This window comes from Abramis brama (assembly GCF_963993115.1).
Source record: "Abramis brama genome assembly, chromosome: 11".
NCBI classification, from domain to species: domain Eukaryota; kingdom Metazoa; phylum Chordata; class Actinopteri; order Cypriniformes; family Leuciscidae; genus Abramis; species Abramis brama.
Genome location: NC_139973.1, coordinates 3,863,869 through 3,884,393, shown reverse-complemented (window position 1 = coordinate 3,884,393; position 20,525 = coordinate 3,863,869). Strand labels below are relative to the sequence as shown.

Below are 20,525 nucleotides of genomic sequence, written 5' to 3'. Positions count from 1 at the left end.
ATTTAGGCTACATCTCAATAGAAAGAAAAAAATAACAAACTTAAATGTAAAATATCTGGATGCAATTTGGTAATGAGAATGTGGGTGGAATATTAATTGTCATGAAAGCTGTCAAATAGTAGGCTTTTTCTTTATTTATTTCTTTTTGCAAGATTATTTCTTTTAATTATTTCGTTTGGGGTGAAATGTGGACATGTTTTTGTAAGATTCACTCATACCCTTTTATTTAAAAATATATATATATACCATGCTACATGTTAAGTGTTAAACATCCTATAGTGATAAAATTATGATTGCATAGTAAAAGAACAAGTGAAATACAGGAGACTGCAAAATGAAAAATGAATATTTAATAAAGAAACTTAGGCAAAATGCATGAAGAACAACAACTGAATGTACATGAAAAAAATTTGCCTTTCAGTTCTGGTATAACTGTAAGAGTACGGATCATATTTCGTAATGCTGACATTTGAGTCAAGTGACTCTTTGAGATTAGACTTCACAATAGAGATTTACAAAAATACAAGAGCCACAATAGAAACCAAACCTCCTCAGGCTCCTAAACTCGGACTTCCTGATTTAAGCATGTGTCAATTAATTAACAGTTACAACACACAGATGTCACGTGACAGATGCAGTGGCCGTCGGTAAGCCCTCATTTGCATCAGTATAAAACGTGACGTGATGATGGAGGTGTGTGCAAAGCTGGCCGATTATTGAAGAAAGTGGAGAAAGTTCACATGGACACACTTGAAAGGTTTGCAGTGTAATTAATCACAAACCAGAAAAAAAGGGATGTTTGTTGGGTGGCAGGCAGAGATTAACGCAAACTCTTTGGCCTTTCCACTGCAAATCATGGGCAGAGAAATGAAGGTTTGCTCAGAGACACGCTGGCACATTCACACGATCATTCACACGCTTGCTGTTTGAGGATCAGATGATAGACAGACCTGGCGAGGAACCTGTAACATACTTTAAAGAATATACTAAATCTCTTTTATATTAACCGAAGTGCTACGGTTAAACAACAATATTTATTCATGAAGTAACAGTGCAAAGCTGAAACCACGTTCGAGGCAAGACATTATAGGCAAAACATTGTTTTTTGTACACTGGTCAATTTTGAGATTTTGAGCCATTTTGCAACATGTTTAGATTTTCATTACAATACATAGCTAGCCTATACATAAAGGCTGTGAGTTTTTTTCTTCTGCACTGAGTCAGAAATCTATGGAAGCTTGTTAACGCCACGGAATAATAATAATAATAATAAAAAAAAACATTTTAAAAGATAATTGCGACTTTTATCTCATAATTCTGACCCCCACCCCCCAATATATATATTGCGAGATGTAGCTTCATATATAATCTGACAATTGCGTGTTATAAAGTCAGCATTGCGTGATTTAAACGGGCAGTTCTAGGAAAGATTATCACTTGCTTTATAACTCGCAATTGCAAGTTTATATCACTCAGTTCCGAGGGAAAAAGTAAGAATTGCGAGTTTCACTCTTAAAAATAAAGGTTTCTAAAGGGGGTTTTCATTCTGGGTTCCTCAAAGAACTTTTTAGTGAACAGTTATGCAAATAACCACGTGGTTTGAAGAACATTTGAAAAACCTAATGAAACTTTTTCTGATATAAAGAATCTTTTGTGCAATGGAAAGGTTCCATGGATGTCAAAGGTTATTTATGGAACCATTAATGGCAATAAAGAACCTTTATTTTTTAGAGTTATATAACTGTATTCTGAGAAAAGAAGTTAGTTTAGGGTCCAATTCTCACTATTAACTAATCATTAACTATGACTTTTGCCTCAATAAACTCCTAATTACTGCTTATTAATAGTTAGTAAGGTAGTTGTTAAGTTTAGGTATTGGGTGGATTAAGGGAGGTAGAATAAGGTCATGCAGAATAAGGCATTAATGTGTGCTTTATAGTAATAAACAGCCAATATCCTAGTAATATGCATGCTAAAAAGCAACTAGTGAGAATTGGACCCTAAACTAAAGTGGGAAGTCAGAATTGTGAGATGTATATATCTTTAAAAAAAGAAAAATTTTATTCAGTGGCGGAAAAAAGCTTCCATATAAAACTTTACTTCAGTATCACTTACATTCTCCAAACTTTACCGTTTTATTCCTATCTATGTTCTAAAGATTTTTACATAGGGGTAAAATAAGACCCATAACCCCATATGTAAAACCTTTAAATCTAATATGTCAACAAAATCAAACAAGAGTTTTGAACCTGGCTTTGTCCAATGTACAGATTTCTGTTCTGGAAATGTATGCAAATTGGTGCATATTTAATTATGCATCATTTGTATATCTAAACAAAACATTTCAGAAAACCATATTCAACGTTTGAATTATCTATGAGTTCAGCAGTAGTTTCTCCATTTAATGGTTTAAGAGTGTTAAACAGACACACAAGTGTTTTTTAAAAGAGTGCAAGTTTATATCGGACGTTTCCAAGCACAGTTATATCTTATACTTAGAAAATGATTGAACTTTCTTACATTTTTCTTGGTTTCGCTGTTGTGCAAAACCCAGGAATAATCTCCAAAATAAAGCAAGAAAAGTGTAGGAGGGTTTGTCAGTTCATATAGTTCTGAGTTCACTATCTCTCTTATACTGGATGGACAAACTGATAGACGAGTCTTTGCGAGACGTCTGGCTTGCGGATGATGCCCTTTTTATAGTACTGCCGAATCGAGCGGCTGAGTTTGTCATAGTTCATAGCCGGACGGTTCTTCCTCAAACCCCAGAGACGAGCCACGTGAGCAGAGTCTTCGATCTTGAAGATCCCTGTGAAGACACACATCCGTTATGGCATTAGGTAACTTTATACTAGCAAACCAAACAAGGGTGTTTTTGCAGTGATGCTATACATGAATCATATTGGGTTCCTCAAATAACCATTTCTTCTTAGTATGAAGACATTTTAAGAGTCTAAAGAAGCACTTTAAACAAAATAATGTTTTGTGGGATGAAAATTGATGATGCCAATAAAGAACTTTTATTTTTTAAGATTGTAGTATGGTATTTTTTGGAAATACCTTGGAGTACCATGGTTTTAAGCATCCAAAAAGTCCCTTTTTTCATCAGCATCCAAACTTAATCAATTTTAGTTCAACTTAATGCATTTGTTTAAATGTATCTAAAATCAATTGTGTGTAACCACTTACCATAAATTATTTTTATTAAATTCAACAAATCATTTTTTTCAGTGCAAGACTGCCCATTATTGTGTATCTTTATTGTGCCGAAGAGCGGCTCACCTTTGTCTTTATTCAGCCAGCGGATGCAGCGTCCGTAACTGTGAGGTTTGAGGAGAAGTTCTCTGAGGAACTGCCACAGGTGGATCGGCTGACCAGAACAAGACGAATCCGCTTCTGACCACAGCTCTTCACCTTCTGCCAGACAACACACACAGACACGGTCACCGTGCTTTTCACAGTAAGACATTTCTGTTTGAAAATGTAGTCCTAATCCTATCACCTAAACCTAAGCTTAACCAGAGGGAAATGATGGGTGAATAACACCTAGGGCTGCCATCCTTTAGTAAAGGAAAATGCGGGACTATCGTGGTTCTTTATAGGAAAATATTTGTACTGTATCACACAGTGTACGTCATTTCAGTGTCTGCAGTTAAGTGTGTGTTTAAAAGGTTATCAGACATAAACACATTTGTATTGCTTAACCTATTTATGTACAATTTAATTCTAAAAATAATTTGAATGTCACACATAAAAAAATGTCACATTACAAACAAACCATCGTTCAAAATAACAGCATTTATCTAAAATAGAAAGCTTTTTTAACATTATACACTAGGCTTACAGTTCAAAAGTTTGGGGTTAGTAAGATGATTTTTTTTTAGTAAGAAATTGCCTACTTTTATTCAGCAAGGATGCATTACATTAATCAAAAGTGACAGTATAGACATTTATAATGTTACAAAAGCTTTCTATTTCAAATAAATCTTATGAACTTTATATTCATCAAAGAATCCTGGGGGGGGGGGGGGAAAACTGTTTTAAACATTAATAATAATCAGAAATGTTTTTGAGCATATTATTCCCTCAGGTAGATTGCATGTTTTCTTGCGTGGCTGGATGTTGGACTCATGAACAATAATCACGTTGTTTGCATTTGCCGAAATCAAAACTTGAACAGTGAAAGGGAATTAGGCTACCGTTAGCTCGAGACGAGTCCGGCTTGTCAAAAAACGGGACATGGGAGGTCCCGCACGGGACAAATAAATTAGGCCCAAAATACGGGACGTCCCGGCTAATACGGCACAGTTGGCAACCCTAATAACACCAAACCCTGGTTGTAAGACTAAACTTGACATAAACTGTAAACATGTCCATTTAATAAAAATACATTCATATTCCATCTAAACTGCAAGCATGTGACACTCAAAAGGCAATGAAACTCTGACACAAGCGTGTTTTAGTCATTCATTTCACATCTCTTCATCGATTCTAATGGAGAGTTTTGGTTTGTTTTCTCACATAGTTTGCTTACGGTACAGTTAGAGCGAATCTAATTCTTGAAAAACTTAAATCAAGAAAGATCCCGATTAAATCTTGTCTGTTTATGCAAATAATACATTTGCACTAACAAACTGATATTCTGGTCTGCTGTTCTTCAGATTATATGTCTGTTCATCCTACAATTACAAAATATAATTATTTTTTTTATTTTAACATGGACCATGGAGCAGGATTATTTATATACTATTACTGTATTAATTAATATTTTGAACTAGTTTTTATTTTTATGTTTTCATTTACATCAAATTATTAAAGCTTAAACTAAAAATGGAACTGAAAATATAAAAATTATAATTTGTATTACTTTTTGGTTCTGTTATCAATTTTTTCTTATTTCTCTTTTGCTTAATTAAGTTATTTTTATTATTAATTTTAACTCTTCAAATTAAACTTATTTTATTTCAGTTAGTTGCCAAGGTAACTTTTCACATATTCCCTCACGTTTAAGTTTTTCATCTATTATTTACATTTGATTCTATTTTAGCTTTACACGACAACAGTGTTTTTGGGGTCTGAAAAAGCAAGCTTTTGAAAACGGGTTTCAAAGTGCGAGTTTTTGAAAACGATACCGTTATCGTCTCTGTGTAAACTACAAAAATGTGAATTTGTGAAAAGCGTGGCATCATGCACACGCGTATTACGTGTTCAGTCTATAGGCGCATAGTGTTTCTTTACAAAGTGATCGCCATCTACTGGCCTGGCAGCAGAATACAGCGTTTTTAGACACTTTCGTGGATCCGTGTGAACAACGTTTGACAACGTTGTCGTTTATACGTGAAAAACACAAAGGAAAAACTTATCCGTTTTTTGGCAAGTTTTAGTTAACAATAACAACACTGCCATGGAAATAACATGGTATATGAATATTGTAAGCATCAATATTTTAATACATTTAATTGGAAATTCTGTATTGAAAATGTCTCACGAATACCTCTTTTGTTTATTGGCATTAATCGATCCGATCTGGACAGGTTAATCATTACATGACAATGACAACTCTTTGCTGTTCTTTTCTGGTCAGTCCATGGTGGATTTGTAAAGTAATGCCATGGTATTTTTCTGTGTTTTAGCATCGTCTGTGTAGTTTAGTTTTTGGCTTGCTTAATATTCAACAATATTATTGATCTGCCTTACTTAAGGTGGACGATGACACAATTTTCTTCTAGAAACAAACTTTGTTGTATTATTTTCATGTTATCACTGTAAAGCTGCTTTGATACAATCTGTATTGTAAAAAGCGTTATATAAATAAAGGTGACTTGACTTGACTAGTTTACAGTGATGTTTCTGACTGATATGAGTGTGTGACGTACCTCTCATCCTGGTCTCTCCACCTGAACATTTTTCCTTCATCCAGGCAGCTGAATGCACAAAGAAATGAGAAACACAACATAAATACACACATGCAAGTGTCCAAGATGATAGTACAATTTCTGAATTTAAAAAAACAGTTTCAAACAGGATGCAAAATGATGAATATAAGCAAGTGGAATTAAAAGGAAATGGAAATAAATTCATACAGCTGCTACAAGTGGTTTTTAATGATTACCTGTAAACATGTTACATTAATAAACTATGTTAAATGCTTTGACAGTATTTCTTAACTTAAGGAAATGGGTCTTAAAATACATTCTATATATAAGCAAATAAATGGGTATTATTCTTCAGAATTAATATCTTGAATTCGCTTTTATTTATTTTTTCATTTTAGTTTAAATTTTAGGACTTTTATTATGTGCTGTATTTCAGTTAATTGCCAATGCAAACATTTAAAAAAAAAAATATATATATATATTTTTTTATTCCAGCTTTAGGTAACACTTTATTTTAAGGTAACGAAGTTACACGTTACTACATGTAGGCTACTTACTATAGTAATAATAGTAAATTATGCATAATTACAACTAACTAACTAACCCTTAAACCAAATCCTAACCATAATTCTATAGTAAGTACATGTAGTTAGTTTATATTACTCAGTACTTGAGTACAATGTAACTACAATGTAACAATATACAAGTATTTGAGTAAGTACAATGTAATACGTCACTTTAAAATAAAGTGTAACCCAGTTTTATTTTAATTAACATAAACATTTAACAGTAAATTATGCGTAATTACATGCAACTAACCCTCAACCAAACCCAAATCCTACCCAATAAGTTACACTTTATTTTAAGGTGTCAGTGTTACAGTGTAATTATATATTTAAGTACTGAGTAATACTTATTAACTACATGCATGTAGGGTTAGGGTTAGGATGAGTGTTTGGTTTAGGGTTAATTGCATGTAATTATGCATAATTTATAGTTCTTACTACAGTAACTACATGTAACGTGTAATAATGGCACTGTAAAATAACGTGTTACCAAATAAAGTGTAACCCAACACTGTCACTATATTGTATTTCAATATAACAATGTAGAAAGGTTTACTTCCCGACATTCAACTTTCCTGCCGGGACAGTTTAATTCAAATTCACACTGACGAATCACGAAAGGGAGTTAATGTTTATTTTCATATTTTATATTTTGCACAACCCTGAATTCAAACAGTTCTTTGCATGCAGCGCTCAGTGCAAGTCCAGCGTTGACTTAGTACACACATACTGATCTGAATATTTCACCTGATTTCCATATATCCAGATGTGCGTGTAATGTTTCACTGCACTGTGGCGAACGCTGTCGGAAGTCTTCCTCGCTCATGGAACATAAATCTTTCCCATCCAGGTCTTGGAAGGCCTTTCCCACCTGCGGAAGCCTGTAGAGATGCTCCGTCCATAACAGCCACTTCTGAACGTTCCCACAATTCCACTCCATCGGGTCTGAAAGATCAGATCAGATCAGATTAGAAGTCACTCATCTTGATCGGTCCAACCACCTCTGACAAAGCACACTGTTGGGATTCAGAGCTTTTTGGACACACTCCAAAATGTTTTGGAAGGTCTTATAGAGAGTTAGTGAAGGAAAGCGACATTGAGAAGAGCAAACAGTGGGGATGGGTGTTTACGCAAGGTGGTGTGACTTCATAAAGACGCAAAATCAAGCATGATACCGCAAATGATGTGAGTGCATACATAAAAAAGGGCAAATCAATAAATCAATCGCAATGTGACAAGTCACATGCAATTAAAGCCAATTCTAAGTTATTTTTACGATGCATGGTTATTTAAAAACAATATCTGCGAGACATGTTTGAATGTTTGCTTTCTCAACATCGTTATTCGGGAGGGGTCTGAACGTCCTTAAGGAAAGTTAGTGCAACAAAGCTCTCGGTACATTAGTGAAACCCCGGAGGATTAGCAGATCCTGGTGGAGATACTTTCAGCTGCCTTCAGGGCCGGCTCAGTCAAAGACCTTTTCTAACAGTTTCATAATGACTGTTTGCACGACTCAATCATAACCCAGAGCTGCCTGTCACTCACGTTGACCGTACGTGATTGATGGTGAGCTGTTCATTTGAATAAGTGTCATGATAATTTCAGCATGTTATGTTTTAATGCCGCACCTGTGAATATGATGTGTCATAAGCTGTATTAAGCATAGTGTTATTAACATAGGTTGTTTGCTAAATTTGGAAATTTGACTTTGATTGAGCTATTTGATTAATATTTGACCTGTTATTAATATATTAATAACTATATAACTATATGTATAAATAAATATGTGACCTTTATCATATCTTTGTTATTTATATGACTAATATAGCTGCTCTGTTTGAACATAACCCTTTAAAAATCGAATCTGAATTTGGGGGATTACTGTATGATCTTGTCTAAATATTTTTGCATAAATATTAGATCTTAATTTTTTTCTGTTATATATTATTAATATTTACATTGTATGTCATATGATCCTCTCTGTTTTTTCTCACAACCTGAATCTAATCTTAATTTGATCTAAATGAATGAACTATACCAGTGTAAATGTGTGACTGTCCACATGCTACTCTCACCTAAACATCTTTATTTAACATAAACATTAAACACATAAGTGTGAAAGTTTTGAATGCAAGACATTTATACAGTTACAAAAAGATTTTATATATTTATTTATCTTTAATGTTTAATTAATGAAATGTTCAGTGTTTGAACATTTAAATAGTATATATATATTTTTTCTTTCAAAAATACACATTTCTTTATTGTTTATTTTTAATTTAACATTTATTTTAATTTTATTTAAATTTCTATTTTCTTTTAATTATATATATATATATATATATATATATATATATATATATATATATATATATATATATAAATCTTCTTTAATGAATATAAGAGTTAATATTAAAATTATATATATATATTTAATTTAAATATTTCAAAAAATGTAATTTAATATATATAAAAAAGAAAAATATTTTTATATTTAAACACTTTTTTTATTTTATTTTAAAAATGCATATATGTGTTTTATATTTAATTAATATAATAATTAATATTTTAACATTTAAATGATATATATATATAATTTAAACAAATTCTTATATGCATTTATACATATATATATATATATATATATATATATATATATATATATATATAAAGAACATATTAATATTATGTAAATATTAAATAATAATAATTTATAATGTAAATATTTAATTCATCATTATTAATGTTTAATAATTAATTAATTTAATTACTTATATATTTAATTAATACAAATATTATTTTAATATAGGAAAAATATTTATATGTTCTTATAATACAAAAATAAACACATCATTTCTTTATTTTTTTTATTTATTGGAATGGTTCCACAGCTTCATTAACCAACATAAATGTCTGTATTCTCTCACCTGGTGTGATGTTGAGGAGTTTACATGCTGTTTCGATGTCCTTCAGAACTTCTCCCACTACCAGACTCTGCACCTGTTCTAGAGACCTCTCCTCCACCTGTTCCTCCAGGGTGGGAGACAGCGGGGAGCTTCCCAGGCCGGGGCTGTCGATCACGGGACACTGCTCCGGCTCCTGACACGACTCCAGTCTGGACCCGGCCTCAGGCGTGGAGGAGTCCGGCAGCCTCACCAGCCAGGCTGTGTCCTCGGTGAACAGCATGTCGAAGCAGGACAGATAGAGTCCCGGATGGCCTCGGTCCGAGCCGTCGAGACGGGGTTTGTGGTCGACCATCTCTGAGGTTTGCACTACGCCATCTTCTCGCTTGAGAAGGGCCAGCGAGCTCTCGATGAAGCCTGTGGAGCGCGGCGGCTGAAGGACAGCGCTGTCTGTCTGGATTCGGACTGGACTGGCCATTGTCTCCTGCAGAAGGTAAAGAGACGAGACTTTAAATTAAACCAGACCTCTCAGTATTATCCAATATCACCAGAACACTCAGCAAACTGCTGGTTCTTGAGCGCTTTGGTGTTCCATAGCCTACCAACTCATCCTATCCAAAGGAGACACTGAGCCTAGGATGATGCTGTTTCTGTTTTTAAGTGTTTCAGGACAAATGAATGAAGAAAGTCAGTGCAGCATGGGGGAAGCAAACTGGATTTGACTGAGTCACTTACTCATGGGTCACTTGTACAGAATGACGGGTGACACTGAAGCAAAGCAGCAGTTTGGAGGACTGCTTTCAAGGTGCCGTCCCCGCTCTCCTGTCTCCTGTGTCAGCATGAGTTTTTAATCAAATTGCAAAGAGGAAAAGATGTTTCAAATGTAGGATGACAGGAGAGGCGGGGTTGGAGCTGATATCTATCTCCAGTAGCCGGGAGGTAAAGATACAAAGGTGGGAAGATTGCTTGAAGGAAAGGGGCGGCTCAGAGTACAAGTTCACTGGAAGATAATTAATGATTTGGAAGAAAGCATAACAAAATAAAATTATAGCCTTCGAGAACTGTCTTTTTAAACTGCTTCGAGAGTTTCCTCAAAGAGGAGGAGTCTCATCAAAATGTGTGACTGTTAATAAACTGGTTTATATTTATATATAACCAGTGTTGACTGGTTGACTAAAACTGGGTAATTTCGGTAATTGAAATAAAGCCAAAAATTAAATTAAATTAAATTAAATTAAATTAAATTAAATTAAATTAAATTGAATTGAATTGAATTGAATTGAATTGAATTGAATTGAACTGAATTGAATTGAATTAATAAATGAAAAACTTAAACTTAAAGAACTTAGGTGACTAACTGATATAAGTTTAAGTATAAAATTGATTACTTAAGTATAATTTTTTTTAAAGCTAAATAGAAAACTAATAAAAATGGCAAATGCAACAACATAATGACTAAAACTTAACCTGAAAATATAGAAATAAAAACAAAATTATTAACAAAAAATAAAATAATTAAAGGAGCCGTATGTAAGTTTGTGGCCAAAACTGGTACTGCAATCACTTTCAAATTACTGTAGAGCGATGTATCCCCTCCCCCTCCCCCCTGACTCGAGGTTGACAGCTAGGCTGCAGGATCCAGCAGGAACGTTTGTAGCTGTAGCTGTGGTAACTAGAGCAGAGCTGGCAACCCGGATGCCGAAACACTAATGACTTCATGATTGGTAGATAGGTGGAGGGTGGAGCATCAGGCCAAAACACAAGATGACAACATCAACATCAGTTGAGGGCTGCAACTTCACTTTTTAAATGACAATATCCTGGCCGTACTACTGTTGTCAGTGATATAAGTATTTGAAATGAACATGATTTCTTAATGTCTAGTGACATATCAGGGCCATTTTATGATTAATTGAAATACATTTCTTACATACAGCTCCTTTAAGATATTAATAAATAATATATAAATAACACTGATATAAACTACATTTTTAAAAATTTTAAAGAGAATATATGAGTGGTTCTTTACAGATGTGTTGTGGATCCCTGTACATTGACCTTTCCTAAAATATAAGTTGTTCTGTGAATAAAGTCCGTGTAACAGTAAAATCTGACCTGGGGCGTCTATGAAACTACACTCCAAGGAATGCAATATTCCCCGTGACAGAAGCAAGGAACATCATAAATCATTAAAGTCTTGTCAGGGCCTCCAGATTACATGAAGAACATTGCAGGCGGCCAATGAGGAGCTAGGAACCAACAAAGTGTGATTTAATGTGCCGACACGGGTCAAGTGAGTAAATGCTTGAGTGTCATAGTTGCATTTGTAAAAGTAGAAACAGATGGTTCACAAGTATCTTCAAGAATGCATTAAGGAGATTTGGCAACACTTTATTTCGATGTTCCACTTTATTCATTCTACTAACTATAAGTAACTTTGGCACTACATGTCAACTAGCAGTCATTAGAGTATTAGTAGACTGTCTGCCTAATATCTGCTAACACTTTATTTTGATGCTCCACCAACAGACTTTCTACTGACTATAAATAACTTTGCAAGTACATGTGAACTTATTCTACTAACCTGAACCCTAACCTAACAGTCTACTAATACTCTAATGAGATTTATTTGAGTTGCAAAGTTACTTAAAGTTAGTAGAATGTATAAAGTGGACCATTGAAATAAAGCAAATGAAGATTTTCTCTGCTCTTAAAGAGATAGTTCACTTTAAAAATAAAATTCTGTCATCATTTCAAAATCAAACATTCTTCTTTTGTGTTTTGCAGAAGAAAGAGTCACACAGGTTTGGAATGGCGTGATGGCGAGTAAAAAACATATTTTTAATTTTTGAGTGAAATTTTCTCTTTAATGTAGACGATGCGAATTCAGATCCAGTCTGCAACATGCTCTGCACCGTTTCCCATTTTCACCTCATAAAAAAATCTTCCAGCAACCACATTTCTGATTTCTGTATCATCCCGCATTGCCATTTTCCTTCTTTGCACTGTTTTGGACTATATATGTTTTATTGATTGCCATAAATGCTTCATACATAGATCCTGTGAGGGTATTTGTTGGGCAGCCTCCTCTTCATAAGTACTTAAGTAAATATTCACCCGTAATCGTTTGATTTAAAGTTCACTGCACAGATGGGGAATAAGAGGCATTTGGTAATGGGTAATCAGTTGTCATTAGAGCGTATGTCTACAGGACATTCCCCATCTGCCACATGTTCTCAGACAGCCTCCGTTTGTTTGGACACACCATTGCCGTCATTCATAAAATCGTGAGATTGCTCCACACCCAGCAATAGCAGAGGAAATGAGGTATAAAAAGAAAACAATCAGTTTTAAAGGAGGGATTAAAGTGGCTTTAACCTTTTATTGTGTCTCTCAGGTGACTTTTTACTCATGTTAAAAGTAAAATTTGCTATAATAACTTGAAAATTATTCATATGCAGCTTTACTGTAATACGCAGGAAAGAAATAATCACGGATGCAAACAGAGTTCAGTTCTGCTGTAAAAGACAATAGTGTCATTGTTCAGCTGAAGTCAGTTCAGTGTTGACTCAGTTCAGTTCAATAACTGTGTAAAGTTCATCAATTATGAAATGAGTTCAATGCCGCTATAAAGCATCTCTGGAGAAAGCTATGATGTTGTCATCCAGCTCAGTTCAGTTCTCATCTAAAATATTATTATCAGATCTTATAAGATTATTGTTTTAACAAAAATGGTTTGAGGACGTTTCACTTGTCAAGATTTCAAGTAGTAAAACGTGTCAAAACTGTGTCACGTTGGACGCAGCGATGGAATGGCAGAGGGTCAGAGGTCAAACCATTTGTCTCTCTCTCTTTCACATCTCCGTATGCAAACACAAACGGAGACCCGGACCGCGTCTTTGAAGCTCTCCTGGAGTAAACTCTAAAGGAAATGAAGTTATCCTTCCTGGAATCCCTGTTCTCATCTCCAAACTCCTGCTGCTTTCACATCCCCCTCCCTCTCTTCTCCGAGGAAAACGATGGAGCGCGATTTTTCGGCCGGCTTAGTTTCAAGTCTGTAACCTAGTGTCCACTCTTGCTCGCAACAGCTTGCGATAAGCCCATTAGACAGGCACATTTAGCCATATTGACTCTGGCCAGTGGAGAAAAAGCAGCGGTGAGGAGATGCAAACACGCTCCCCAGGCGCGGGATTAGGCCTGTGACTGATCCTTAAATGAGTTTGGTTAAAGACTCGAAAATTCATTTTGGAAGGGTTAAGAGCCGCTCCATTTGCCAGGTCAGCATCATTCAGTGCTAAATAACGACTGTTTATCGGGAAGAGTGCGAATTACACAATGGCCTTTAGGGGGGTCAGACAGTTGGGGGTGGAGGGCGGGTGTATATATATATATTACATTTACATTTATGCATTTGGCAGACGCTTTTATCCAAAGCGACTTACATTGCATTTCAAGGTACACATTTACATTGTTATCAGTATATATATATATATATAGGGTGAATTCAGTGGGACACATTTTTCCAGTCATCTCAATGGCAAAAAGTGTCCCAATCAACCTGAATTCACCCTATATATATATATATACAACTTTCACGGCAAGTTGATTGATAGATAAACTGCGTGCTCTATTTCATTGTTTGTTGTTAAGTTGTGGATATTTTCAACAAATAATTTGCTTCGTACATTCAATTTAACAGCATTAAAGAGGGCAACTGTTATCATTCAACTGAACTGGGTGTATGCATTTCAAACACATAATGTTTTTCGTCCATGCATTAAATGCACGTCCCTTTAGGGGGGTCGGACCCCTCAAACCCTGGCATCTCACACCAGAAGACACAAGACTGGCCCTTCCCAGCAGTTACATTACTATACTTGTGCTTTATTTATAGTGATACATTTATGCATGGTGCACATCTTTAAAAACATACAGGAATGGAAATAAATCATAATAATTAAAGGAAGCAAAAAGTACATTTCTTGCCCCCAATTTTACCATTACCATAATCATTAGTTTCTTATTTCTTATTTTTTGTATGTTGAAAAATGTTTCTAGTTTAAACACACACACACACACACACACACACATACATACATACATACAGTACATACATATGTGTGTGTGTGCGTGTGTGTGTTTGCAATCAGAAAATTAAGTTAAAGTAGTATTTGTTTTTTCCCCCAGATTTTTAATGATTCCTGTTCTGTCCCAGCATAGCAACCAGCATAGCAACCAGCACAGCACAGTTCAATAGCAAAACATTACCTATTAATAACGAATCTCACCGCTCAATGAGTCTATTAGATTGTGTTCATGCCGTGCTCATAGTAAACGTCTCTTACTGGAGGAAATGCTCCGTCGACTGCTGGGTTTCAATAACAGCTGCACAATATTAAGCTTGTTCACATCATAAGGACATAAAAGATTTGGTAATCATTACAAGCAATTAGTGCGGCGGCTCCCCAGCATATGACTGAGCTCCAGTGATGTGTCATACAACGACTGGCTGATTCTTAAAAACCAGCAACAAAATCTTCAAAAACACTCTTCAAGGTCAAAACGCTTACCTACATGTGTTCATATCCACGTAAAGTATTTGGACACACTTAAAATTGTCGGAATATCATTTGATAACAAAATTTCAAAACCTTATTGCATCACATATGATCATATTTTGTTATCTAAAAATGCCTTTCAAACATTTTCAAGTATGTCTTGAGTATTCAAATAGTTTTGGGGGGATTAATTACACACCTAAATATGAATTGTAATTTTTTAATTGAATTGGAACATAAACATTTTCACAAATGACCAGAATCACTGGCCCTAAATAGTAAGGAAATGATGGGTTTAAAGATCAAGGAGCTATAGCTTGTCTTTCACTGATTTGAAGTTAAAATGCAAATTTGTTGCATTTCTCAGTGACATTATGTCATGGCTGACAGCCTTCATCCATCTTTTAAGACTGTAAAAACTTAAAATTTTACCATAATTTCTTTGCAAACACAATCCTCCCCAGCTGTTTGAACAAAAACTGGCATGGCATGTTTATATGCAAATTGCCATATTAAGTCACTCAACCGCTGACAGCCGCCTTTGATAAGTATCTCTGATCCATTCTGGGATCTTTCAGCCCAAGTGAAATCATAGAGGGGAATTCTTCATGACTCAAGATCACATTAATTCTTCCAGAGCAGGTGTGATGTCCCTGTGCCAGGTTTACTCAGATTATTAGGCTATCTGATCGTCAATCTCATCATGTGTGGCGGACCGAAAGACTGAAATCAAATATCTCAGTTGTAAAGAAATATCATTCACTCAAAAATAAATATTTGGAATTCGTTCCTAACCCTTATGAACCCATGAGCAACTGTTGTACGTAAAATAAAAAAGAACCGTGATTTTTACTGTCAAGACACAAAAAAAGTAGTTAATATAAGGGTGATCGGGATCAGGACTGGGGATCGAAACTGTTTCCCATCAACGAGGAATTCCCAGTAAGCGCGGGTCATAAGCTCGTGTTGATTAAGTCCCTGCCCTTTGTACACACCGCCCATCTACTAACGATTGGGTGGTTTAGTGAGGTCCTTGCATCGGCCGAGCCGGAGATCCTCGCTGGGTTCTGGCGGAGCGTCGAGAAGACGATCAAACTTGACCATATAGAGATAGTAAAAGTCTTAACAAGGTTGTATTCACTATGTTTTACTTATAAACTCTTAAAAATAAAACTACCACTTTGACGCTTCAAAGAGTTCATAAAGAGATCGTGAAACTAATCCATATGAATTGAGCGGTTTAGTCAAACTTTTCTGAAGAGACTCGATGGCTTTATATGATGAACAGATTGTTTTTATTCACATACTGTATAAACATTGATCAGCGAACATAAACAGAAGCTCAACCGAATCTGCGAGAACAAACCTCTTGAACCTCTCAAATGTGATGTGTAACATGAGAATGAACCTCATTGGTTCTTACAGAAGCTCAAACGTGATGCGTAACATGAGAATGAACCTCATTGGTTCTTACAGAAGCTCAAACGTGATGCGTAACATGAGAATGAACCTCATTGGTTCTCGCACATCAAGCGAACATGCTTGAGCTTCCACAACTGATATGTGAGTTGATCAATGTTTAAATGTGAATAAAAGCCTAAATTAAATCTGTTTATCATATAAAGCGATCGAGTCTCTTCAGAAATTTGGACTAAACCGCTCAATTCATATGGATTAGTTTTACAATCTCTTTATTAACTTTCTGAAGTGTCAGTGTCAGTTGCGTAGCTGTCAATGGAGGGACAGAAATCTCTCAGATTTCATCAAAAATATCTTAATTTGTGTTCCGATGATGAACGAAAGTCTTACGGGTTTGGAGCGACATGAGGGTGAATAATAATGACAGAATTCTCATTTTTGGGTGAACTATCCCATTAGGAGTGAATAATGCTCCAAAAAAAAAATATAATAGTCATGCAAGTTTGGGACAACATGAGATTTTTGGACTATTCCTTTAAGGAAAAATTGACATTTGCTGTAAGCCAACTTGATACAACTCCATAATCGTTTTAGTCCTAGTCACTCACAACAATGTAACACTTGAGCTCAGTCACAATACCGTGCTTAGCCTCAATAGAAATCAATTGAAACTTTACATTTGCCTTTGGGAATTGAGCTCTTTTCTTCTTCTGGAGGATTTGGACGACAGCCAGAAAACAAGACACTTGCACTTTTCCCTTAAGGGGAAAAAAACAGTCATTTGTGGTTTGCTGGTGGTGTTCTGGAGGACAGCCAGAAGACATTTGAAAACCTTTAATTTTAGGAGGCGTGATCACGATTATCTTTCTAAATGAAGAAACATCACATGTGAACGACAGGTGAACTGTCAGCTCGACGACAGGTGCATTCAGAACCATCTGAATTCACATCGGCCTCTTTCAATAAAAGGCTATACGATACGAGCTGGTGATAAGGATGATAGTGTTCTTGGGTGATAGAGAACTTAAAATACACACATTTCCAAATGCATTTAAGTGTTAGGGTTAGGCACACAAACTGCACGAATGTTCGGACACATGTCCTCATTCTTTACAGTGCAACAGTCGGGTTCCGGAAGTAAAAACTTCTCCATAGTGAAATTGATTTTGAACGATAACTTATAAACCTTTAAAGACTGACCCACTGTGAGCTATGAGGTTGTTACTTGCAAAAAAGTAATGCATATTTTGCAATAAACTATCAACATTTGTTTAATTGCAATAATTTTTAATGCTGTTCGCAATGCCTCATGGGATTGTAGTTTTGTCCCCCACTAAAGCCATTAAGACTTTTATCTTTGTCTTTTTGTCCTAATTTCAAAACCTGTTTTGCTTCAGATCAAAGTTTGTAGTGTTGTGTTTCTCCTCGTAGCTGATTGACTTGGGACTTTTTTTTTTTATTCCAATGGGAAATGTGAATATATCAGCTGAAAAAGGTGGCACTGTTCAACTCTATTATGACTGTTTTCTTCATCTTTCAAGAATAGATAAGTCATGAAAACTATGAATCAACACAAATAGAAATATGGGAATGATGTAGTGACCAATAAATATCACGCAAATGAAAACAACCTGAAATTTGAGCTTCTTCTGACTCTGGACGTTCATCTACCAACTTGAGCCTGATGATTTTTAACACTGTCGTGAAAGACGAACTAGTGCAATGATGCTTTTCTGCTCCAACACATGCTATTTAAATTTTTACATTAAAATTGTACTGATAGACACAATATATGTGTAACCAAGTCCTCAAACATTCACCCACAAAGGTAATATTCAGTTAAAATGTGTCCAAACTGTTGACTGGTCAGTTTGCTTTTCCATCTTAAGTACACATAAAATAGATCTGTAATAGCATCAGAGGAGGTATCAGTGCTGGCTTACCTGTCCAGGTGAAGACAGAGTTGCAGGTGCGAGCAGGAAGGCCTTTCCTTGTTTCCTTTGGTTTCCGCTTGTTTCTCAAATGTGGAACTAATTTTAGGCCTCCTACAGACTCAACAGGGAACACGACTGGCTGGAGTTGTGGAGTACCACATTACTAACCTCAGTGACAAATACTGCCAGTGACAAGAGTGTGTGTGTGAGTGTGTGTGTGATTGTGAGTGAGTGCACCTGATGTGGGTGTGTGCAAGACTTCATGTATGAGTGAAGGAATGCCTGCTTCATTGACTCCAGCCGCACTTTTATACACAAGCCGTATTAAGGTGTGTAAACATTGTCTCAGAGCCCCATTCCCAGCCTGAAGGCGTTTGGCATGCCTGTCGGTTGTTGTGGACCACTAACCCCCACTCAGAGGAGGAAAGAGACCAGAGGAATTGCTTGATTAAATGTCTGACATCCGCTTTTTAATCTTAAATGACAACAGTTAATAGAAATCATACATATGATCATCAGAGGTAAATATGACAAGATTGCCTCTACTTGTTTTATGCCTTTTATTCAATTTCAGTCCATTATTGTAAGTGCACAAAATGCACAATAAATACATACTATAGTAATGTAATTTACTTTTATTTTTCAAAATAATTTTAAAGTTTTAGTTCTAATTTATATATATATATATATATATATATATATATATATATATATATATAAATTAGAACTAAAACTGTTTATATATCTATATATATATAAATGTAATTTTTTTTCCATTTATTATTATTATTATATTATATTCCAATTATATTTTTTATATTATGCATTTTAGTGTGTGTGTGTGTATAGTGTAAAAGTATATATATATATATACTTTTTTTGATATATGACCTGGACATGATTTCACAAGATTCACCCAATAATTCAGAGGCAAAAAGAGACCCAAACAAGAGACCTAAATCTGATACTAATAAGATGCATATGTATAGAAATGCATCCCTTCTTTTCTTTTTAACATCTTCATGTGCAGATGTTACGCGGTAGAGACATTTCATTGTATTCAAGGCGTAAGTATATTTCTGTGCAATCGAGCTTGTGAGATTTTGTGCCTGCGTCAATGTGCTGATGATACGTCTGCAAGCACGCAGCATGCCACAGTGTTTGCACAGTTAAACAGACACACCAATACAAACCACACACACACACTTAATACAAACTTTACTGATGATAGAAAATGAAGAGGGCGAGTGAGCGAGAGAAAGACTGTATATCACACCATCATTTTACATGCTATTACACAGACTTCTTCAGAAACACTTGATAATGTCAAATGGCAAAAAAAAAAAAGTGTTTAGAAAATAATCTATAATAAAAGAAACGCCAATGCAACAAGCTAAAATAAAGTTATGCTGTAAATTGATCTTGTTTTAATGGTACTTTTACTTAAAAGAATTATAATAATAGGCTATATTAAGAACATGATTTTAGCAGTGATCTTACCAAATGCTGCACAATATCATCCCTGGACATCTACAACAGTTTAACACGGGTTTCAATTTTATGTCCAGACTAGTGAAGAATTGGGAAACGCATGGAATGTCTTGCTCCAAACAAAGGCTTCCTTTGCACTCCTTCTCTGTATTTTTGTTTGTCTTGCACATTTCCCAGAGGGGGTTCATTTGCATGGCAGTTAGAAAGACCGCAGGTTTAAGATGTGCTCTTTTCACTGAAACAACTTGAAACAACTTTCTCATGCACTAGATAACCATTTATGGACAGAAAGGTTACCGTCGCCGCCAAAGGTGTCCGTTTATGATGAAGTTCAGTTGAGCCATTTGTCAGAACGTGCAGAACTCACCTGATGCTGTCAATGGTTCATTGTATAAGAGCCTGTGCACATGAAACCCTCAGAGTTTGAGTTGGGTTCAGTCCATAATCCTTCAGACTTCTCCATGATGGATGCTGCAAGCATTAGGAATAGTGCCTTATGGGCATACGTTTATTTAAGTATGATGTATACCCTCATAAAAAGCTCTCAATTAGCAAGTTTTGATGAGATGTAATAGGCCTACATGATTTCATCTGAAACCTAAAATTAAGTCACAACGCAGAAGAACATGTTTTGTAAACAAAATGCTTTAGAACACTTTAGAAAACATACAAATATTGAAAATATCTTCCAAGAATGTCGACAACGTTAGAAAACAGTACATCTACTGTTATTATTTACATTTATTACCTAATATTTCACGAGAATTCACTTGATGGG

The 20,525-nt window shown here is 35.2% G+C and overlaps 1 protein-coding gene across 1 annotated transcript; it reads right to left on the bottom strand.

The window, feature by feature from the left end:
* Positions 1 to 325: 325 nt before the first annotated feature.
* On the bottom strand, positions 326 to 18,540 carry spdef (SAM pointed domain containing ets transcription factor). The gene is made up of 6 exons (XM_084129992.1): positions 18,266 to 18,540; positions 9,370 to 9,829; positions 7,190 to 7,387; positions 5,877 to 5,924; positions 3,283 to 3,417; positions 326 to 2,809 (listed from the first exon to the last, which is right to left on the bottom strand). Exons 2-6 carry the CDS (start codon positions 9,821 to 9,823, stop codon positions 2,631 to 2,633), a joined length of 1,014 nt encoding a protein of 337 aa, XP_083986118.1. The 5' UTR covers positions 9,824 to 9,829; positions 18,266 to 18,540; the 3' UTR covers positions 326 to 2,630.
* Between the last annotated feature and the right edge of the window lie 1,985 nt (positions 18,541 to 20,525).